The following is a 21,985-nucleotide window of genomic DNA, read 5'->3' on the forward strand; positions in this document are numbered from 1 at the left end:
CCCAAACTAGCTTGGACTGAGCTGCACTTTATACCTATGCTGTCAGGAACATACATGGGCCCTGGCTTAGCAGGGCACCCTGCACACAGCATGTGGTTAATAAATGTGTATCGAATAAATGAATGCAAGTTCCTTCAGGGCAAGGATCAGTTCATTTTTTTGTACCTGTATCCCCAGCATCTAGTGCCTAGCACATAGTAGGGGCTTAAAAAAATGTGTACTGAATGAATGGATGAGTTCTCATTCAAGGTAAGGATAGTTTCATTCTTTGCACTTACATCCCCAGCACTTAGTACCTAGCACACAGTACGTGCTTAATAAATGTATACTGAATGAACGAATGAATGTAAGCTCCTTCAGGGCAAGGATCATTCTCTGCGCCTGCATCCCCAATACTTAGTGCCTAGCACACAGTAGGTGTTTAATAAATGTGTATTGAATTAATAAATCTAAGTTTCTTTAGGGTAAGGAGCCTTTCATTTTGTATCCCCAGCATCTAGTGCCTGGCACATAGTAGGGGCTTAATATTTGCTGACTAAGTTAGGAATAAGAAACCATGCTCCTTTGTCCTTGATGCTTGTGACCAAGGCCAGATCTCCCCTCCCACGGCCTGACTGCACACACAAACACATGCCAGAGAGGCCCAATGATGTGTTGGCTGTTCTAATATGGTGGCGAAAGCCCTGACTGCAGTCAGAGGACCCAAGTTCTAATCCCACCCCTAGAAGCCTTCAGTGATGTTGGGGAAGGCACCTGACTCAGTTTCCCCAACCATAAAATGAGGAGGTTGGCTTTAATGGCCCCTGAGGTTCCTTCTAGCTCTAGGGATGCTGGACAGGGAGTCAAGGAGACCCTGAACCCTGCCTGTCTCGCAGCTCTGTGACCTGGGGCAGATCGCTTCACCTCTCAGAGGCTCAAACGAAGCTGATGACAGCACCACATGAGGGCCAGAGGGCACCATATATGCCAGCCTTGACACATTTCATGAATGTCAGCACTCATTACTTTTGTTACTACTACCACGGCCTTCCTCCAGGCCGAGGTCCAAAAGGAAAGCGTTTAAACTTCCAGGGACACTGAATTTGTGGGAAGCGAAGCGATGGGCCCCGACTCGTCAGGACGACTTCCAGAAATGTCTACAGGGCTTTGTTCAGAGTAAGGCCTCGCTAAGTGTCTACTGAATGAAGGAAGGAAATCTGAAACCACGGAAACAACCTTTTTTTTTTTTTTAATGGGAATCTGGAGGAGCGGGGTAAGTGAAATATGGCCGCTACCAAATGACTTTGTTTAGATGCATAGAAACGCATTGTGCTGCACGGGGCTGGCTTGTAAAATGAGATCTTCCTGGACATGGTGAGAGTGGTCATCCGGGGCGCTGCGGGGCTGGCGAGAGGCTCCCGTCCCCTCCTCCTCATTATCTGCCACAGTGCGGGAAGCAGGCAAAGCTAGGCGCACCGTCCCAGAGACATGAAGTCACACAGGCAGGAAATGCCGAGAGCAGAACTAGAATCCAGGTCTCCGGACATCATCTTCAGCTTTCTATCTACCAGGCGAGGTGATCCTTTCACACGTCCCCCCTGAACTCACAGCCCACGGCCCACAGGGGCTCCTCCACCTCCTCCTCTCGCATCCCCCACCATGCAACTGCTGCTTCTCCTGACCAAGGCCCGAGGGACCCCCATTGCAGCCACCTCCTCCCCTCGCTAGCCACTCTGGCATCCCCACGCTCACCACCCTTCATCCTTCCCTGCCGGCTGGGCCCACACTGCCTGCAAACACGCCTGCCTCTCTCCCATCCTCCCTAAAGTCCCACTTCCACCTCCAGGATCATCCCTCTGTCTCCTGCTTTTTGTGGCTAAGCTCCTAGAGAAGGCCGTCTACACTGGTGCCCACACTTCCCTGTACTCTTTAGTCTGGCTTCCAACCTCATTCAACCAAAACTATTCTCTAACACGGCCGCTGGCACGTCCTTCCCTCGGCCCTCCTCTCTCCAGGCTCCCCTCCCCAGCAGACCCCCTTCTCCCCTGCTCAGCCAGGTCCCTCCTGATGCTGGCCGTATTCTCTTCTCTCTCTACAGTTTCCTGGGTAATCTCCTTCGCCCTCCACGCCACCAACCCAGGTCCTGATTCTCCTCCGCACTGGTCCCACCCTCCCCTCCCTTGTGACCTCACATCTCCCCCACTGCCTGAACCGGGCGTCCAGTGGACAACTTACGTGGGATGTCCGAAACAGAATTCCTTTGTTCAAACCCTCCCGGCCAACCCTGGTGTCTCCCCTCTCAGACTGGGAACGCCCTTTGAATCCCCAACACTTAGCACAGTGCCTGGCACACAGTAGGGGTTTAATAAATGTTTGTTGGCTGACTCGCTTCTCTGTCACACTCAACTAGGTAAAATCACGATGGCTGATGGGAAAAAAACCCAGGAAATTTCGGGGGAGTTTTTTGCGGAGAATGGGGAAGGTGTGTGGGGGAGGACTAAAACCAAAATATTCCTCGGAAGAAAAACCATCCCCTCCCAGGAGGCCTCGGCCTGGGAGCTCCCAGAGAATCCCTTGTCCCTGACTTGTGCTCCCTCCCTCTCCACTTTAATTCTGGTTTCAGCTGAGATTCTGAGGCCCTGGGAGCCATCGCACAAGGTGGCTTGGCCAGCCACTGAGAGAGACGGGCAACCAAAGCCAGATGCTGTGGTTTCCGCCAAGGGAGGCAGGAGGCCCCAGCGGAAGGAGGACACCAGAGTCATATAGAGAAGCTGGCCAGAGGGCCCCTTGGCTGGCGCATGGGCTCTCTGACTGCCAACAGACCCGTGCCGAATGCACTCAGCTGAGGCTAAGCCTCCACACGCTTCTGCCCCATTCCAGTTCTAGCCAGCATTTGATGCCTCCCCCCAGCCCGACCCTAACCCGAGGTACAGAGGCCAGAAGTCCACCAGGAGTACTGGAAGGCATTCAGCAGCAGTCCTGCAAGCTCCCCCTTTCCCCCCCACCCTCCCCAAGCACATATGAAGCTCCTAATACGGGACAGACACAAAGGCGTGAAAAAACACCGTCCCAGGCAGTCATGGCTGCTGGGCTCAGGATCCTAGGACCCTGAGAGGAGGAAACTGAGGCCCACAGAGGATCCCACATCATGCAGCAGTAGAGCCAGCCAGGACTGGAACTCTAGGCTTGGCACTCTTCTCCCTCACCCTCCCATTTCCTGGATGGAGAAAGGAAGGATGAGAGAGGTAAACGGGCTTGACAAGGTCACACAGGAGTCAGAATTTGAACCCACGCTCCTCCTGTAGCCCAAGCTGCCCAGAGGAGATGGCTAGGAAGGAACGGTCTGTCCTCTCTACCGGGGGCCCTCGGAGACTGTCGGCAGCACAGCAGGCACCGGCCCGCTCTGGGAGACGGGCTTTCCTGACCTGGCATTCACAGGCAGGGCCCCTACTCCCCTTCCTCCTCTCTCGGGGCTCCCTGATTCATGCTGATTCACTAGGTCCCCCCAAGAGCTCCACATCTAATCAGAACATCCCAGCTGCCTCTCCTGTCTGCCTCGGTCTGCCCTCTGTAAAATGCAGGTAACAGGGCACGTCGTCCCCAGGGTGGCCGTGACAGCGCTGTGCAAACTTTAAAGCGCTGTGTAAACCTGGGCATGGCCGCGCAGAGAGCAGAGGCCAGCGCCGCTGGAGGGACTCACTTTTCCCGGAAGGTGTCCTTCTCCTGCTCGCTCCACATGTTCATGACCTGGCGGTCCTTGTAGACCTTCATGGGGTCGTCCATGAGGCCATTCATGTTGATAAACTTTATCCGCTGCTGGTCGGCGTCGTACAGCATAGGGGGGATCACGGCCAGCTGGCGCATCTGCTTCTCTAGATTCTGGGGGCAGAGACACGGAAGCAGGCTCAGAGATGGGGGGAGGGGGCCAGAGAGGCGGAGACAAGCAGAGAAGGCCAGGGAGACTGAGGGGAGGCCCATACAGAGAGGGGAGCGAAGGGGAAAAGGGGGAGAGAGAGTGGAAAGGGGAAAAGATGAGGGGGAGAGACGGAGAAAGAGAGTCAGGTAAGGGGGCAAGCTCAGACAGAGAGAAGGGAGACAGGAAGAGGGGAAGGAGGGAAAGGAAGGGGCAGAGAGAGGCTGAGCAAGAGACAAAGACAGAAAAGGACCCCAAGGGAAACAGAGGCAGAGACCACATAGACCAGGAAGAGTCGGTAGGGGAGGGCTGAGAAAGCAGCCACTAGAGAGACCCGGAGGAGCCGTGGAGGATACAGATGTTCAGATGGGAAGGAAAAGCCCCAAAGAGCAGGAGAATAATCACCCTAAAAACCAGCCTCGCCGTGCAGGGATGGAGGATTTAGGGGCTGGCCCTAGACAGTTTTATTGTGGGCAGCCTCATAAATTCAGGGGGGAAGAAGCTGCTGCCTTATCTCCATCAGGAGGGAAACGATCAATCTTCCATCTGGAAACCCCAGGGCTGTAAACCAGTCCCCAGAGCCAGGCTGGCCTGGAGCGCCCCCACCCGCTGACCACCCAGGCTCTGGACCGGCACATCTGGACCCCTCGAGGAGGCCGTGGGGGCCGGGGCCTCACCAGCTGGGGCAGAATCCTCTGCCACCCCCGAATCCAAAGGCAGAACTGTGGGAGGCCATATCCCACTCCTGACCCTGTTCTGGACCCAATCTCCTGTCCCAGAGACCCCCTCACTCCCCTCTGCTCCACTTCCTGAGCTTCCTTCAAGGCTTGCTATGCCTGGGTACTTGTGACCACAGCACAGAGAGCTGACTGCCTATCTGGCTTTTACTTCTGTCTCATTATCTCCTCATATAGAATGGAAGCCCCTGGAGGGCAGGAGCTGTTTTTGTGACCTGAGGACTTAGCACAGTGCCTGGCACATAGTAGGGGATCAATGGGAATGCTGTGTCCAGTGTCAGAGTGACCCGGACCCTTCGGCAATCTGCTGATGCGTGTGGATGCTTTCTCTGAATCACGTTTTTAAGGTGCTAAGTAAATGCTCTTCGGTATTATCATTACTATCATGTGTACACAAATTAAATACCTAGGATTACAAAGGAAAACAATTATTCTGAAACAAAGATTTCCCGTCCAAGTTCACGGACCCCCTGACCTAACCATGGAGCCCTTGGGGGACCCTGGGCCCTGCTCCGGGAGAATGTAACTGCTCCCAGTGGGTGGAGATGGCTTCATTTTTGTCGGTACAGCCACAGCGCCCAGAGCCACGCCTAGCCCACAGTAGGCGCTTCATGAGTGTTCCAGGGCCCACAGGCTCAGAACCAAGGATGGTGGATGAAGGGCTGGGGACAAGGAAAGCGCTTGGGTTTTCCTGCATCTTTCCCAAAGGCCGTCCAAAGGGCTTTTCTATGGGGAAGGGCCACCTCAAGGAGCCTTCCAGACGCCACATCCCCCAACCCCCAGGAGGATCAGCCATCCAAGCAGCACGTTCCAAGTGCTGGGCCCTGGACTCAAGACAACGGCAGCTAAAGAAGGAAAGGGGAGAAAGGACAGGCCGAGACCACGTCTCACCTCTTGTTCCGAGAGCCCATCGATGATCTCCGACACTTCATGCTCGCTCCGGGCTGCAGACATGGACAGGCCGCTGCCCCTCTGTCCTACCCTGCTGGGAAAGCGCACAGGGACACACTGAGGAACAGACGTTCTCCCACAATGGGAATCACCCTCCTGTCTGCATGGTGGCTGGAGAAGGCCCACAACTTCCTCTAGAGGGAAGGGCGGCTGTGACCAGAGAGGGAGAGCGTCTGGGGGGAGGAGGGACGGAGCCACAGTTAAGGCGAAGGACCGGCCAGGGAACCATCCGCTTTTGTGGAGAACCTGAACTGTCCTGACATGAGGCCTAAACTCACCTCTCAGTAACATCTGTTTACTCCCCTGATGAGGCGGCTGGCACGTCCCTGCCCCAGAGCCTTCTCTTCTCCAGGACTAAAAGCCCCAGCTCCTCCAACTGGTCCTCGGTAGCATGGGCTCAAGGCCCCTCTGCATTAATTACCCTTCCTGTACAGTGATGTCCAGACTCAAGCGTGGTGCTCTGGATGTCATCTGACCACACCAGAAGCCAGTAAGACCATTCATCTCCTCCTTATCCCTGGGAGCTTGGAGGCCTCTCAGAAGGTCCCCCAAAGCAGCATTAGCATGGGGGTGCAACCTCACACTGCTAATGCTTACTGAGCTCAAAGTCCACTAAGACCCTCAGATCTTTTTCAGACAGCTTTCTAAGCAGGCCTCCGCCATCTTGTCCTCATGTCATGTGTGTGTGTGTGCGCGCACGCGTGTGTGACTATGTGTAGCCTTTACATTTACATCTCCTCAATTTCATCTTATTAGAGTGCGTCCAACTTCTCATCAGCCTCTTGGGACCCCGATGGATACTGACTATGTTGGCCAACCCCCCACTACAGATTTATGTTATCAGCAGCTTTGATCGACCTGCCATCTACGGCTCTGCACATGTCATCAACGTTTAAAACTGTTAAATGGCATGGGCCCAAGCACAGATCCCTAAGGGGCTCCGCTGTAGACCTCCATCCAATCTGACGAGAAACCATTAACCGCTGAGGCCTGGTAACCGATTGCCAGTCCATCTACGTGGTGACGCCTGGCCCACACCTCTGCATCTTTTCCACAAGGACAGCGGGTGGCATTTGCTCAGCAATAGGGCTCCGATCTGGGTAAATGACTCTGGACTGTCTGGACTGACTGAGGAGGCTTCTACATCATGGGCAGGACCTGGGTCTTTCCTTTTCTCTTTCTACCATGACCCGTAAAGAGGCCGGGTGGGCATCGTGACCCCCTCTGACTGGCAGGGAGACTGAGGCCCAGACAGGTCAAGCAGACACTGCTTCCTCTTGACCCGTGGCCTTCCCTGCCGGGGCTTCAGCATCCTGACCGCTAAGAGGAGAAGGCTGGAGACAGCCCTGGACCTCAGGAGCAGAGCCAGCCTTGGGCACTGACCTAACTGCCCTGGGCCTCAGGTCCCCTCTTGGTGAAATAGGGAGAGATCCAGAAGGTCCCCAGGGCTTCTTCCAACCCTCCAAGCCCAGCAGGAGCCAACGTTCCCAAGACCAGCCCTGGCTCCTGAATAGTGAGCAAGGCCCGGGGGCGAGCAGATCAGAACACAAGGTGGGGCCTCTGGACCCTCCCCGTTCTCCATCCAGTCTCTCCCCCTCCCAAGCTCTGCCCCAGGGCAAATGCACACGGCTGAGCCAAAGCACTGGCACCCCAATTCCTGCTGCCGCCTCCCCATCCTCTCTGGGTCCCCTCTCGGCTCACCTCTGCATCCGCTCCTGGAGCTCCCTCTGCTTCCGGATCTCTGGGAACTGCTTCTCATAGTACTCTCGCACCTTGCTCTCCTTGGCGCGCCGGCGCGGGTTGTTCTCGATGCGCTCTACCTTCTTCTCCCAGGCTTCCATCAGCTGGTCATAGCGCTGGCAAAATTTCTGTTCCTGGAATGGCCAGGCGCAAGAGAGAGAGAGAGAGAGAGAGAGAGAGGGCGGGGGGCATCTGAGCAAGTGGTCCTGGGCCCAGTCATGCAGCGTGCCACCCTCACCGATGCCAACCCTGGCTACCCCCAGGCGTCCAGCCCGCTGCCCTCCCCAATGCCGGCCCCAGCTACCCCCAGGCGTCCAGCCCGCTGCCCTTGCTGATACCAGCCCCAGATACCCTCTAGTACAGCTGCCATACACACACACATACCCATACCCAGATGCACACTCACACACACACGCACATGTACACACAACCCATCTCCTATGACTTCTCTGTAAAATAGCGTCTGGAGGACAAGGAGTGTTGGCCTGTTGGTGAGGCTCAGAGGAGGAAATGGAGGCAGAGAGGTTTGCCATAGAAACGGCTGCTGCCTCCCCCTCCACAGGCCTCATCTCCAGCACCCCAGAGAGCTTTGCCAGCCAAACCAAGTCCATTTGGGAGGTCCTCACCATGTATTCCTACTTCCCAGGCCTGCTGTGGATTTCAAGGGACCCTCTGTCTTCCAGGGAAAGTCTGGGCTCCCTAAGTTGGCCCAGCAGAGATGGGGGAGAGACACAGCAGAGCCTTTCCCGCCCAGGTAGAGACTCTGGCCAGGTAACTCCATGTCTATGTGACCCCCCCCCGCCGCCCAACGTGCAAGAAGGTGCCTGTCATGAGGGTGCTACCAAGCTGGGGTGGCCAGAATCCTGGCGTCCTCTCACTGATGGGAAGTCAACCTCATCCAGCTGTGCTATATATAAAGGCTCTTGGTCTGTGCGGCTGCCATCCCAGAGACCCTGGAGCCAGAAGGGACCTCCTCCAGCACCTGGCCCAACCCACACACCAAACAGACCTATCCCTGTAGAACAATTGCCAGCCCACCCAAAGACCTCCAAGGAGGGGAAGTCCCCCATTTCTCCAGCCTAAATGGCCCAGAAGAGGTCATTAAAATAACTCCTAAATCCCAAAGGAAGAATTGGGGGAGACTGAGCACCCCACTTAGTCCAGAGTAAGTACCTAACGCTTTTCATTCTTCCTTAGAGAAGGGGGATCAGTAGGTAGTCATCCTCCCCAAGGTCACCCCCAATGTGTGCTGTTTCTATCTGGTCTGTCTATAATGGCTCACGTGCTCTCTCCTCCATCAGACCATGAGTTTCTTGAGAACACGGACTCAATTTTGTCTTTCTGTCTGTCCCCAGAGGCTAGCACAGGTGCAGACACACAGCAGGTGTCTAATAAATGCTGTCTGACTCAAGAGTCAGTGTTCAGGGATCTGAGCTCAAGAGGCCCCTGAGGCCATGTGGTCCAACCCCCTCATGTGGCACAGGAGAAAGACTGGACCTCAAACCCAGGGGGCTGCGCTTTACTTTCTTTTTCCTCTGAAAGTTAAATTTGATTTTATTTTCAAGTGAAGATCTGCCTCCTCCGTGCCTATCCCTCCACCCCTCCGCTCCTTAGGAGCATACCTAGTCAGGCTACACAGCCTTCGTCCACTTGGCCTTGCTGGCTGATGACGAGGGGATTGAGGCCCAGGCAGGTTAAACAACGTGCCCACGGTCCCTCAGGGATCTGACTCAGGACCCTCCAGCTCCGAATCGGTGCCCTTCCCCCACACCACAGACTGGAAGTAAATCACTGTGACGGCTGCCCCACAATTCACTCCAATTGCCTATACGCACCCCTGCATTTATGGTGGGGAGGGGACCTCATCGGTAGGCACCTACTGTCTGCCTCAGGAAGAACTGGGTACCATGCGTTCTTTGGAGGGTTGGCCGCTGTCTCCATAATGATTTAAGGTTTGCAAAGGCTCCCCTCAGATCCTCACCACAGCCTTGAGAAGGGAATCTTTCAACCAGTATCATCCACATCTTACAGAGAGGGACGCTGAGGCTTAGACGGGGGCGTGACTGGCCCAGGACCACAGAAAATGCCAAACTAGGAGTGTTTCCACCTCCAAAGCTGCTGCTTTTCCCCAGGAGCCTCTGGTTCGATGGGAGATGGGAAGGGCCTCGAGTCTCCAGCCCCAAGAGGACCCAGCCTGAGGAACTGGGGAAGTCTCCAGTTTGATAAGGGAGACCAAGGGATGAGAAAGACTGGGACATCCCATGGAGAGAGGGTGGGGTACGTCCCTCTGGAGACACTGGTCTGACATCTGCCCGAATCTACATGAGAAAAAGACTGAAGATCCGGAAATGAATCTCCCACTGAGCCCACCAGGCAGGAAGAGGTTACCTGGAGCCCAAACAGAAAGGGCTGAGAACCTGGGCTTCGCTGAGCACATCAGTGACTAACCCGATTTAACAGAACGCTCTCTCTTCCTCTGAAAGCCCTGCGGTTCCTGCTTCCTGGGACTTTCCCTTGGGGGCGGGGACAGTGGTCCAGAGAGGAAGAGGAAGGAAAGTTCTGAAACCCAGAGGGGCAGAAAAAGAAAAGCCCCAAAGCCAGGCGAGGGAAGGGAAACATGTATCTCTGGGCCCTGGCATCCCTTGAGGAAAAAGGGAGGAGGACGTGTAGGGAAAAGGAAGGCAGGTGTGTACGGATCAGCCCTTCCACACGGCCGGGGTGGGGGGGGGGGGCAGGGGTGAAGGAAACCCGCTCTGGACGCTCCTCTGTCACCAGTCAGCTGGGGGGCCTCGGGGAGGCACCGCCCCCTCCTGGGAGACGAGGCTCCCTGGGGTGCCCTCGACCCAAAGCCCTGCCCAGTGCCCAGTCCCCTTCCTCCGGACCCCCGAAGGTTGCCTGTGAAGTGCCGCCGTGTGCCCCCCAACCCAGCCGTCTGAGAATGACTCACAGGGTGACCTCTGGGAGTCTCTTACACAAGACTTCTAGGGATCTGAGTCACTTTTTCCTCCTTTCAAGGCTCAGATGCTCAAAATAAAATGATATTCAGCTCCAAGCTGCCCCCAAGACACCCCCCATCTCAAGAGACAGAGTGTGGGCCCTCCAGCCCAGCAGCGGGAGAGACTGTTGGCACAGTTGCCCAGCCCTGGAGCCTGAGAAGCAGCTGGGGCCGAGGAGAGCCGACTCCTTCCACCATTCCCCTAAAGCAGCTTGGAGGAGGAATAAAATGAATGCCTGACGTTTATGACCCGTCCCCATTTCACAGAGGAGGAAACCGAGGTCACAAAGCAAGGGAGGGTCTCAAGACAAGTAACTGTCAGAGGCAGGATTTGAATCCAAGTCCTTTTGACTCGGGCTCCAAGTCTTGCGTTCCCAGTTCACAGCACCATTACGGAAGGTAAATAATGATACGAAAGAACAATGGATGTGGGGCCAGAAGACTTGGGTTCGAATTTCAACTCTGCTGAGTACCACCTAGGTGCCTGGGAAAAGGCACTTCACCTTGGTGGTGAAACAAGCTCACCTTTGTTTCTACCTCAGTAAAATAGGGTAAGCCTCCCGCCTTCCCATTCCCCAGTCAGACCCTGGACACTGTGAATAGGCAGTCCTCCAGGCAACCCATGACCCAGGCTTCCCATCAAATGCCTACTATGTGCTAGGTACAAGAGACACAACACACCTACTATGTGCTGGGCACAAAAGACAAAGTGCCTGCTATGTGCCACGCATGACAGGCACAAAGTGCCTACTGTGTGCTGGTTACGAGACAAACTGCCTACTATGTGCTGGGCATAAGCGACACAGTGTGCATAACACAAGAGTCCTTGCCCTCCAGGGGTCTCTATTCCAGAACCCAAGTCTGCCCAGGCTCCTCCCTGTGGGAGCACTCCAGCTAAACCAATCTGCATCTGCACCCTTTCAACACCAGGGGAAATCCCCAGGCACAGCCAAGTGGTTCCTGGGAGAAAGGGGAGAAGTGAGCCCACGGTCAGTCAGCAGAATCACTTCCTCTTCTGTTTCCCCAGGAATTAAGTGCCCAGCGTGGGGACAGCATCTTTGTCCCTCCGGGGGCACTCATGGGAGGGGGCGAGGGCCTTACTGGGGACATAGGGGAGGCGAGCCTGAGGGGCACAGGGTAAGGCTGCCCCGGCCGTCACCGTGCACTGAGATCTCTTTACTTGCCACCTGTGGGACCCGGGCCTCAGTTTCTCAATCTGTAAAATGAAGGGGCTAGACAGCCGAGCTCTCAGGCAAGGATCCTAAGGAGCAGGGCAGATTTGAACCCGAGTCCTCTGACTTCAAATGCAGCACTCTTTCTACTGCACCAAGCTGTCCCTTGACACCCCCCCCCACTCTACTGCCCCCTGCCAAAGATGCCTTAGGAAGCAGCTTGCATCTGCAGAGACCCCAAAAGGTCTGTCTTGGGGTCCAGAAGACCTGGGTTCAAATCCTACCTCAGACACCTGCTACCTGTGCAGCAAGTCGTTCAACCTCTGCCTCAGTTTCCTAATTTGTCGAATGCACGGGGGGGCGGGGCACCACAGTTCCCTCCAACACTAAGATCCTGAGACCCTGAGCCAACAGCACTGTCCCTGCCCCTCTCCCCACAGCACCTACAGGGCAGAAGGCTGCAGGCAGCCACCTCCTCTGGGCATCCCAGGGCATTTGCTGCCCTCTGGTGGCGGCACGAGGGAGTACAGCAGGCTCATGCTGCTCCTGCCCCTCCCTCCCCACAGCACATGCTTAGCTCCAGCCCAGGCTCCCACCCTGCGGGCGCCCAGCTCTGCCGTGGAGCCTCGTCAGCCTCTCGCTCTGCATCAAGGACTGGGGACGAGCCCCTCGGGGTCCCAGGAGAGCCCCTGGTCCTGCCCGGCCAGGAGGGGGAGTAGGGGGGCACCTCTGCCCAGGCAGAGAGGTCAAAGGGCCACCGATGCCCAACCCCTCCTTGTACATGAGGCAGCCAAGGCCCAGTGAGGAAGGGGCTGCTCACATGGGGCCTCCCGCCCCCTGGAGCTCTCGGCCTCAGTCTCCCCAGCTGTAACCGAGGGGCCGCCTGGCCTATAAGATCCCTTCCCAACGCCGGCATTCTTCCGGGGCAGTGTGCTGCAGGAGATATAACACTGGCTTTGGAGTCGAGAGAGCTGGGTTCAAATCCTAACTGTTTTCTATGGGGGCTTAGCAGAGCCTGTGCTTTCCCAGCCAATTTTCTATTCAGTGACTTATGAGAGAGAAAAAAAAATGACAATCTCTGAAAGAGTCTTATGAAAAATAGCTACCTCTGGTGCTTACCACCTGTCAATCAATAAAGAAGCTTTTATTAGGCACCTACTGTTTGTCAGACACTCCACTAGGTGCACAAAGAATGAAGCAATCCCTATTCCCAGAGAGCTTCCATTCTGACGAGAAGAGGAAGACCACAGGTTCATGTAGAAATACTCACAGGAAAAAAAGTGAAAGAAGAATTATGGATGAAAGCGAGTTAGCCGAGCAGAGGAAGGCTCCAGCAGAAGGCTTGGGAAGCAATTACTGTTGATTAAGCACCCCAAGGGGGAGATGAGGAGGAGGGCACTGAAGGGGCAGCAAGGCAAAGGCCCGGCAGTGGGAGATGGGGGGCCTGAGGGAGGCACACTTTGGCAGGACTGTAGAATCAGGAAGGAGAGTAAGATATGAAAACTGGGGAGGTGGCCTGTGACGCCGCTGAGACGTTCAACGGGAGAGGTCATGACACAGCGTGAGTGACTTGTCCATTATGGGCCACGGCATCCTCATGTGACCAGACCGTGTGGCCCTGAAAGGGCCCCTCCTGGCAGTACCATTCGATGACCATTAGTGACTGGATTCTAGTCTGACTCCCCTCGTCCCCTGGGTCCCAAAGCCCAGAGCGGCCATCTTTGGCTTTCTCTGACCCCTCTTCCCCAAGAGTCCCAGGCTGGGACAGCCACGCCCCTGCACCAGGGTCTCTGGACCTTCGCGGTCAAGGCCACCGCACAGAAGAGGGAAAGGGGCCTTTGTTCATGCGGCTAGCCCCTTCCCCTAGAAGCCTCCAAGGGAGGCGCAGGGGGCACTTCACCCCCACCTCTGGAACGCAACCAGAGAAAACAGCCCCAAACCCCCAAGTGCAATCTGCTTCCCACCAGGATTCACTCACTTAGCCTCTGGCTGCTCAGAAGCCCCCCCAAATTTAGCTTGTCCACAGCATCTGCCCAGCTTCATTAAGACTCGGCTGGTCAGCGCCCTCCTCCCGGGCCCAGAGCACTTCTGAAGGCCCAGCTGCTCTGTCAGAGTGGGGAGCACCGCCCCAGACCCCAGATTCAAAGCCAGAGGGGAAGGGCCGGGTCCTCGGCTCCCCTTTCACAGCTGAGGGAGCACCAGGGAGGCGTCAGGAGTGGGCTGGTCCCCGCAGAACAGGAGGGAGCCAGAAAATGGGACAAAGTGCCCTAGGGAAGGTCCCTGGGATCCTGAAGCCCCCTCCCCTTTCTGGGACTCAGTTTTCCAGTCCATGAAATGAAGGCTGCATTTGAACTCAGGTCTTCCTGACTAGGTGTGGCTTAGGGACAGTTAGGTGACACAAGGACAGAGTGCGGGGCCTGGAGACAGAAGACTCATCTTCTTCCTGAGTTCCAATCTGGCCTCAGACACTTGCTAGCTGTGTGACCCTGGGCAAGTCACTTTACCCTGTTTGCCTCAGTTTCCTCACCTGTAAAATGAGCTGGAGCAGGAAAAGGCAAACCACTCCAGTATCTCTGCCAAGAGAACCCCCGATGGGGTCACCAGGGGTTGGCCATGACTGACAACAATTTTCTATATTCTTTTTCTTTTTTTTTTGGAGGGAGAAAGCAGGGCATTTGGGGTTAAATGACCTGCCCAAGGTCACACAGCTAATGTGGCAAGTGTCTGAGGCCGGATTGGAACTCAGGTCCTCCTGACTCTAGGGCTGGTGCTCTACTCACTGTGCCCCCTAGAACAATGATTTTCTGACTCCAAGCCTCGCACCCTCCCCAGCTCACCACCTTCTGCCTTGAATATAATGAAATATTACACATACATGAATATGACAGCCTATTACTTTACTGTAAGAAATGTTAAATATGAAAAGTCCAACAAGTGTGAGAAAATATGAAATAAACGGAACCCAGCCAAGGGCAGGAAGCCAGGCCTACAAGGACCACCGAGAGAAAACGGGCCACGAATCCCCGAGCGGCCTGAGCAGAGAGGCCCGGGAAGACCCCTGCCCTGCCCACAGACCCACCCAGTGCGGAGCAGCTCTGCTGGACTGGCTCCCCCTCTAGATTTTTCACTCTGTGTCACAGGGGTGGTGTTTCCAGAGGGAGGGAGGTGTCTGGCAATGGGGCGATGTAAGCGGGAAGGCCACCAATCATGTTCTCCTTTTTAAGGAGGGGCTGGGGTTCCCCAGAGCCCCCAAGTGACCACACTCACTAAAGCCAGGCTGGCTGCAGCTCTGAGAATCGGAGACTCCAGGGGCCACCCAGGGGCAGCTGAGATGGGGGAGGCAGCTGTGAGCGCCTGCAGCACCCCACACACGAGGAGCCTCAGCTCCCCATCTGTAAAATGAGGGCCTCAGACTCAATGACTTCCAAGGGTCCTTCTGGCACTAGAGGTGTCTAGGTGGCACAGTGGCTAAAACACCTGCTAGACCTGGAGTGTGGGAGATCTGAGTTTCAATCCTGCCTCAGACACTTACTGTCCCTTAAAGCTCTCCCAGCACCCAATGACCACAAGGGTGGTCCATCTCTCTGTGGCTGAGGATACCCCCTGCCCCCCCAGAACTTCCTGGAGCCACCCCCGAGAGGTCAGGCAGAAAGAGGAGGCCTCTTGGAGGCTTCCCGATAAGAGCGAAGGTGGCCTTCCTATGGGGTTGGACCAGGCCCGACAACCTGAGAAGTCTGGGGTGCCCAGGACGGTGCGGGAAGAAAGGACAGATGGGAGGCTTCAGGGAAACACTGGGAAATCTGTCTGGAGTGACCAAGGGCAGAGAGGGGAGATCCAGGAAAACCGCACACACGTGGCATGGGTCACGGACATGATGAGGCCACGAGGATACCACAGGAGAGGAGGAAGGGCAGAAGTGGGGGACTACAGGGAGGGAACGCTGTGGGACAATCACCAAGTGGGGCAGGGGGTTTACAGATGGAGAAATAGATCACAACGCAGCAGCAACTTTTTTCAAAAAGATACTGAACCCAGCAAATCCTGTACCCCCAAAGCAGCTGCCTCCCCTCCAACCTTTCCGGGTGAACCCACAGGCCCAGCAAACCCTCCCACCTCCACCTCCCAACATCCGAGGCTCCATCCAGCTCAGGCTGAACGAAGGGGAGACCTGCCCATGACGGGAAGCCGGCTCCTCACCAGCCCCCACCCCCAGACAAATGCAGGAGGCCGGCCACTGCTGGGCCCCCAGCCTCTGCAAATGAGCCCATCCAGGCCTCTCTAGCCAGTGCTAATGCCCAGTCTGCAGCCTCACTCCCACCCTCCCCACCCCCACACAAATCCTGATTCAGCAGCAGCTTCACCTGCTGCCACAAAACTGCAGGAAAAGGCCCCTCGGTGGCCGGCCCCCCAATCAAGAGGTGCATTCAGCCACCTGCACCTGCACTCCCCACCTATTTATATACAGCTGCGGGCCTCCTCCCCTCTTCTCTCCTCCCCCTTCTCTCTGTCTCTGTCTGTTTCTCTCTCTCTCTCTCTATCTGTCTCTCTGTCTCTGTCTCCCCCCTCTCTCTCTCCCCCTCTCTCCACCCCCCTCTCTCCCCCCTGCTTCCCTCCCCCCCCCACCTTTCTCTCTCTCACTCTCTCTCTCTCTCTGTCTCTCCCCCAATCCTCCAAGACCAGAGGTTCCCAGCTGTGGCAGGCCCCCTGCCTCGGGTGTGGGCAGGGGCGACTGACTCCCTGCCAGGCCCAGTGTGGCTGTGATCTCCAGAGCCGAGCGGCCAAGGGGCTGTGGGGGGTGGGGAGGGGCCGCACTCACCCACTGCTTCCGCGCGTGGTTTCTCCTCTTAAAGTACAAAATGAGCTTCTTCCGCATTGCTTGGTTTCTGTGAAGAGAGAGAAAAGGCCAGATTTGATTCAGCAGCCAGCACTTCCTCTTCACGGCCCTCGCCTCCCCCGCGGGAGGTCCCGGAGACCCCAAGATGAGGCCGAGGAGGCCCCGAGCTCTAGGTCGTGGCCTCCCAGGGGAGACCGAGATACAGAGACGTGAACACAAAGGAGACTACAAGAAACGGGGGGAGCCCGGTCCATAAGCACTTAGTAAGCACTGACTGTGTGCCAGACGTGGGGCTGAGGTCTGGGAGGTGGATCTTCCTGCAAGAATCTGAGCTTCAGGTGAGCCTTGAAGAGGGGCAGAGGGAGGGGCACATCCTGGGCAAGAGACGGGAATGTTGTATGCTGCAAATAGGAAGTGCTGTGGACGGGTCTGGTGGATGCAGGGAGCAGGAAGGAAAAGAGGCAAGAAGCCTGGAAAAGTGGGCTAGAGTCTGAGTGTCAGGGGCTCAGCAGCCAAACCCGGCGCCTGGAGTTTACCCGGGAGGTCACAGGGAGCTCCAGAGGCTTCTTGAGCAGGGCAGTGACTCCGTCTGGGCTTGTGGATAGCCGGGGGTGAACCCTGGGGCCACAGAACCAGACTGTGACGTAACCGGAAAGTGTTTGACTAAATAACTAAAAATACAGTAGGTCAGACTACCATTAATGAGTCATTTTCTACTTGAGTTTGACATGGCTGGTGCAGGGGATGGAGAGGTGAGGCTTGAGGGGAGGAGACCCAGGCCACTGCAGCAGTCCAGGGGAGAGCGAGAAAGGCCACACTTAGTCTGGAGGCTGACAGAGAAGAGGGGGTGGACGGGAGGGCCTGTCAAGGCAGCCCCCAGCCTCACTGGGCCACCCCTCCCCTCACTAGGCTGCCCCCTCTTCCTGGGCCACCCCCCGCCCCCAGCCTGGGTGCAGGCCTCCTTTCATGCCAACAGAGAGGCTGGTTCATTGCAGTCTGAGACCCTCACAAAGCAGCTTGAGTCAGGCTGGGGACACAGGCGGCCCTCAACCGCAGCCTTGGGGGCCTCACCAAGACAAGGAAAGAACCCGGGCCACCGCAGGCCAAGGGGGCATCATCCTTCACTCAATGGCCTCCGCTGGCGGGGATCCCCCAGCCCCCCGCCCCCGCCACGGCGCATTTCCAAGTGTCAGGGAGCTTGTCCTCACATCCCCTTTGACCCCATGATGCCATCCTTGGCAACACGTCCTAAGGGTGTCACTGTCCAAGAGAAGAAAGGAACCATTTGTCCAAAGACATATATAACCGCATCATTTGTAACTGTGAGGAACCAAAAACAATCCTCCTCCAGGAGCCAGCCAGCGTCTGCCTCTCGTGCCTGCTGATGTCACGGGACACAGCGATGCCAGAGACCAGGAAGAACAGGAGCGAGGAAAAGAAAGCTGGGAGGAATGGGAGGAAGTAATGCAAACTTTCCACCATTTGCCATGAGGGATGCCTCACTAAGGGGGTGGAGATACATTCAGAAACAAGGATGATGTTAAAAACAAAAGGTATGACTCAAAATAAGGGTTTGGCTTTTTTCCCCACAAGGACTCCGTTTTCAGGAGCTGACTCTGGTCAAAAAGAAGGGAGTAGCTGTAGCTAGGATGCCTTCTCCTAGTCCTCAGAACCCAGGGAGAGAAAGGAGGCTGGGGGCGGCAGAGCAGAGGGTCTTTCTGGGATGGGCTCCCCTGCTGGGGACAAACAACCTATTGAAGATCCCTGGGCCACCCCAGCAGCAATAGCCCTGCCAGGGTCCAAGTCTGGAGAGAAAGGACCCTGCGGGCACGGGGGACACTCTATTTTCGCCCCATCTCTAGGGTTTCCGGGTTCTCGCCCCACCACTCTGCATGCACCTCATTATCTGGCCTCGCTTCTCACCCCTCTGATCCCCCCCAGGGACCCTAATTTGATTATCCAGCAGGAAGCAAGAATTTTTGCCTAGATTGCTGGTCCCAGGGACAAAGTTAATGAGCTGATAATAGACTCCATTTTCCCTTTTAATTAGGAGCTGGAGGTGTCAGATGAGCTCCTTGTCCCCAGCCTGGCAGCTACCACCCCCACTGGCACCCTCTCCCTCCTACTCTGCCATCCATGCTTAACCCTCCCTGGACCTGTTTGCTCAAACGGGCCTCTGAAACCTCAGCAATCAGCCAGAAGCTTCACACTGGTTTCTCCGTACAGATTCTCAAGGCCTTTGGGTCTCCCCAACAGACTGATGGACTCCCCAATATCAGAAATCAGGATGTCAAAATGGCCTGCATCAATAAAGCATTTTAGCTCCTGGAAGCTCTGGGAGGACAGGGGCACCTAGCAAGGAACCTGGCATCTAGTTAGGACTCAGTAGATGTGCACTGGCTCAAAGGCCTCCAACCATGTGCACAGGATGCCCAGACCTCTTCTAGAACTGTCTAGCCCAAGCCCTAGGCCTATGCCTGGGAGTGAAGGAATGGGTACCTTTCTCCCATTAACCCTCTGCTGGAAACTTTGAAGGAAGAAAACTCACTCAAAGCAGGAAGGAAGCTACTGGAACGCTCTCCCAGCTTCTGCCCTAGGCAAGGTCAGCCAAAAGAGGACAGTACAGCTGGACAGAGCCCTGACCCACACCCTAATCCCTGCCCTGCTCAATGCAGCCAACCCCAGGGCACACAGGTCAAGGGAGGGGCCCTGAGGACATTCTGAGAACCAAGGCAGCCCTGGAAGAGGTGGCTTAGGCCAGGCCCTTCATGTTACAGATGAAGACACCAGGTGAGCCCTAAAAAGTCATAGCGATGCCCAATCTCACGCAGCTACTCACTGGAAGAGCCGGGAATTAAACCTGTCCTGCATCAGGTATCAAGTAGAGAGGACAGAGCAGGAAGTTTTGGAGGGGTGGGGGTGCAGGACCCCATCCCACCCATGTAGCAGGGAGAGGATCTGGAAAAAGTCACTGACGTGACCTGAGTCTCAGTTTCCCCATCTATAAAATCTGAGGGTTGGATGAAATGACCTCTTGAGTTCCTTCCTGCTCTCAATCTGTGATTCTCTGGAAATGTGAGTGACCCAGGAAGACAATGTGAAATCAAGAGTCCAGATTCAAACCCTGGTCTCTGACCAAACTGTCAAGATCAGAAATTACAAACAAACTAGCACCCCTACCTGTCCCAAGGCCCCCTCCCTCCCTAACACTGCAGGACTTCCAATGTCACTGCCCCTGCCCTCTCGGACCCTTGGAAAATCCAGGATTTGTAACCAGCCAGCGCCAAAGGTCAGCCAGGAGCTCCTTCTGCCCTTCCCCTCTCTCCCAAGTGGTGAAGAAATGAATCTGAGGCCACTTTCCCAGCCCTGCCTGAGCATCTGTCCCAGGGAGCGACCACAGTCCCGGCAGAAGGGTGCCCAGCGGAAGAATGCCATTCACGGTGACTTGAGCGCTGCTGGAATTGCCAATGCCAGAATGAACTGGGGCATGAAATTAATTTTGACTATGCAGCAGAAAACAACAACCACCACCCAGCAATCAAATGTCAGGGAGATAAAAAGGATGCTGCTTGTGCCAATGGTTGTAGTGAGAACATAAATCCCACCTGGCCTTATCGGAGGCAACTTTACTAGCAAGCGTGAGTCATCCTGGAGAAAGACACAGGGTAGACACTCTCCCTAGGGCCTGCTCCCCTCCCCTATCATCCCCAGATAGGCTGTGGGATGGGGCTCTCCTTCATCAGGAGAGGCACATGAGTGCAGGGCGACTCTGACGCCATCTACATCTAGGGTCCTCCTCTGACTGCCATTTAAAGCTCCTAAAATCCGGTTCTAAACTACTTTGCTCATTACTACATCTGACTCACTCCCACCCTGTACGTGCACTCTACCATGTCACCGACTGGCATTCACAACGGTCCTCAACATGTGACATTGAATCTCCCATCTAGGCACCTTTGCGCAGGCTGTACCCCTTCCCACCCCCCACCTGGAATCCACTTCTTCCTCTCCTCTGGACTCTCAGAAATCCCTGGTTTCCTTCCAAGCTCAAATCAAGTGTCACCCCCAAAGCCTAGCCTCCAAAAGTTTTTAAGACTCCTTCCCTACCTCTCCAAATCACCTTGTATTTATTTTGAACATATTTTCTAAACAGAGCCATCATGACATCGTGAGCAGAGGACCTCAGAGTCAGGAAAACTAGGATCTAAGTCCCAATTTTGACACACATTGGCTGTGTGATGCTGAGCAAGTCACTCAGCCCTTCACTGCCCTATGTAATTCTGAGAACACATATTCAAAGAAGGGGCCAGAATCTGAGAGTTAAAGCCCCCAGGGAATTCCCTGTGCTAATGAAATCACAGGGTTACCCTGTAGGACCCTGGGCAAGACAGTTCCTGTCTCCGAGACTCCTGAGGATCTTATTAGCATCTACCTGCACCCAAGGATCAAAAAGGTAATTGATGTCAATCTGTGCTTTGCAAACCCCAAAGTGCTTGACGTTAGCTATTCTAATGGTCCTCTTCGTTACCGGGTTGGTCATGTGCTCCAGACTCCTTTCAAGTCCAGTAACCTTGATGTCAGTCAGGCCTGAAGGGAACGTCCTCCCCACCATCATCATCCCTCCCACAGCTGCAAAGCAGAGATGCGTCATCAGCCACCAGCCGAGGATGCAAGCAGAAGCTCGTTGGCCCTAAGCATGACAGCTTCAGAAGCAAAGACCTTCCAGATGAGAGCATCCTGCCTTACAGAGGCCGGGCTGGAAGGATGAGGGCAGGGGGGATTCTGCTCTGGGCCCCCAGTGTTCCAAGCATGTGCAAACGCCTCTGGCTGCCTGGAGACGCCCTTCAGGGCCTAGGGGGGGACCCCTCAGGTCATCGCATCCCGACCCGACTCTTCTCCCTTTACGGCAAGGGCTCTCAGAGCGGGGGCGGGGGGGAGAGGTGCTATCTTTTGCCCTTCTCAGTATCCCAGCACTTAGCACAGTGCCTGGCACAGAGGAGGGAGCTGGTAAATGTTTGCTGAGACCTGACTTCAAACAGCGAGTGATGCTGCCCAATCAGCACCTCATCTGTACAACAGGTACGCTAACGGTACCCCCCCCCCGCCCCCCACCACGGCGCTGCTGTGAGGATGGAACAAGACGAGGCTTACAAGGCACTCGGCCCACCTGGAGACACTATGGGGATGTCAGCTACTGTCTGCATGGTTACTTTGAGCCGCGCTCAGTGGTAGGGTAAGGATGATAACTAGCCTGTTGTCATTCAGTCCTTTCAGTCATGTCCATGACCCCACTTGGGGTTTTCTTGGCAGAGATACTGGAGTGGTTTGCCGATTCCTTCTCCAGCTCATTTTACAGGTGAGGAAACTGAGGCAACCAGGGTGAGATGACTTGCCCAAGGTCACACAGCTGGTAAATGTCTTGAGGCCAGATGTGACCTCAGGAAGCTGAATCTACCGGACTCCAGCTCAGAGCTCTATGCACTATGGCACCCCCAGCGGCCCCATCCAGTATAACAGGTAATTACAATACGATGAGGACCCTGGACTCCATGACCCGGGCTTCCCCCAGCCGGCTCAGGCCAGGCCGATGCTCTCCTGGCCTCCGAACCCCACCATCCCCACCTCCCTGTCCCCAGCAGCTGCCTGCCCGCCCCTCGCTTGCCT

The 21,985-nt window shown here is 55.7% G+C and overlaps 1 protein-coding gene across 8 annotated transcripts in view; it reads right to left on the minus strand.

Moving 5' to 3' along the window:
- The window catches only part of NCOR2 (nuclear receptor corepressor 2), a 376,514-nt gene that overhangs the window by 150,444 nt on the left and 204,085 nt on the right, over positions 1 to 21,985 (minus strand). For 6 of the 8 annotated variants that reach the window (XM_036753339.1, XM_036753353.1, XM_036753378.1 and 3 more), the window contains exons 9-12: positions 16,304 to 16,370; positions 7,282 to 7,454; positions 5,521 to 5,614; positions 3,680 to 3,858 (exon numbers count right to left, since the gene is read on the minus strand). In XM_036753339.1, the coding sequence (XP_036609234.1) occupies positions 3,680 to 3,858; positions 5,521 to 5,614; positions 7,282 to 7,454; positions 16,304 to 16,370 (513 nt within the window). The remainder of the gene's footprint in view (positions 1 to 3,679; positions 3,859 to 5,520; positions 5,615 to 7,281; positions 7,455 to 16,303; positions 16,371 to 21,985) is intronic. The other 2 variants (XM_036753385.1, XM_036753345.1) reach the window with 1 other exon arrangement.

The sequence above is a fragment of the Trichosurus vulpecula genome, chromosome 1 (assembly GCF_011100635.1).
Source record: "Trichosurus vulpecula isolate mTriVul1 chromosome 1, mTriVul1.pri, whole genome shotgun sequence".
Lineage (NCBI taxonomy): Eukaryota > Metazoa > Chordata > Mammalia > Diprotodontia > Phalangeridae > Trichosurus > Trichosurus vulpecula.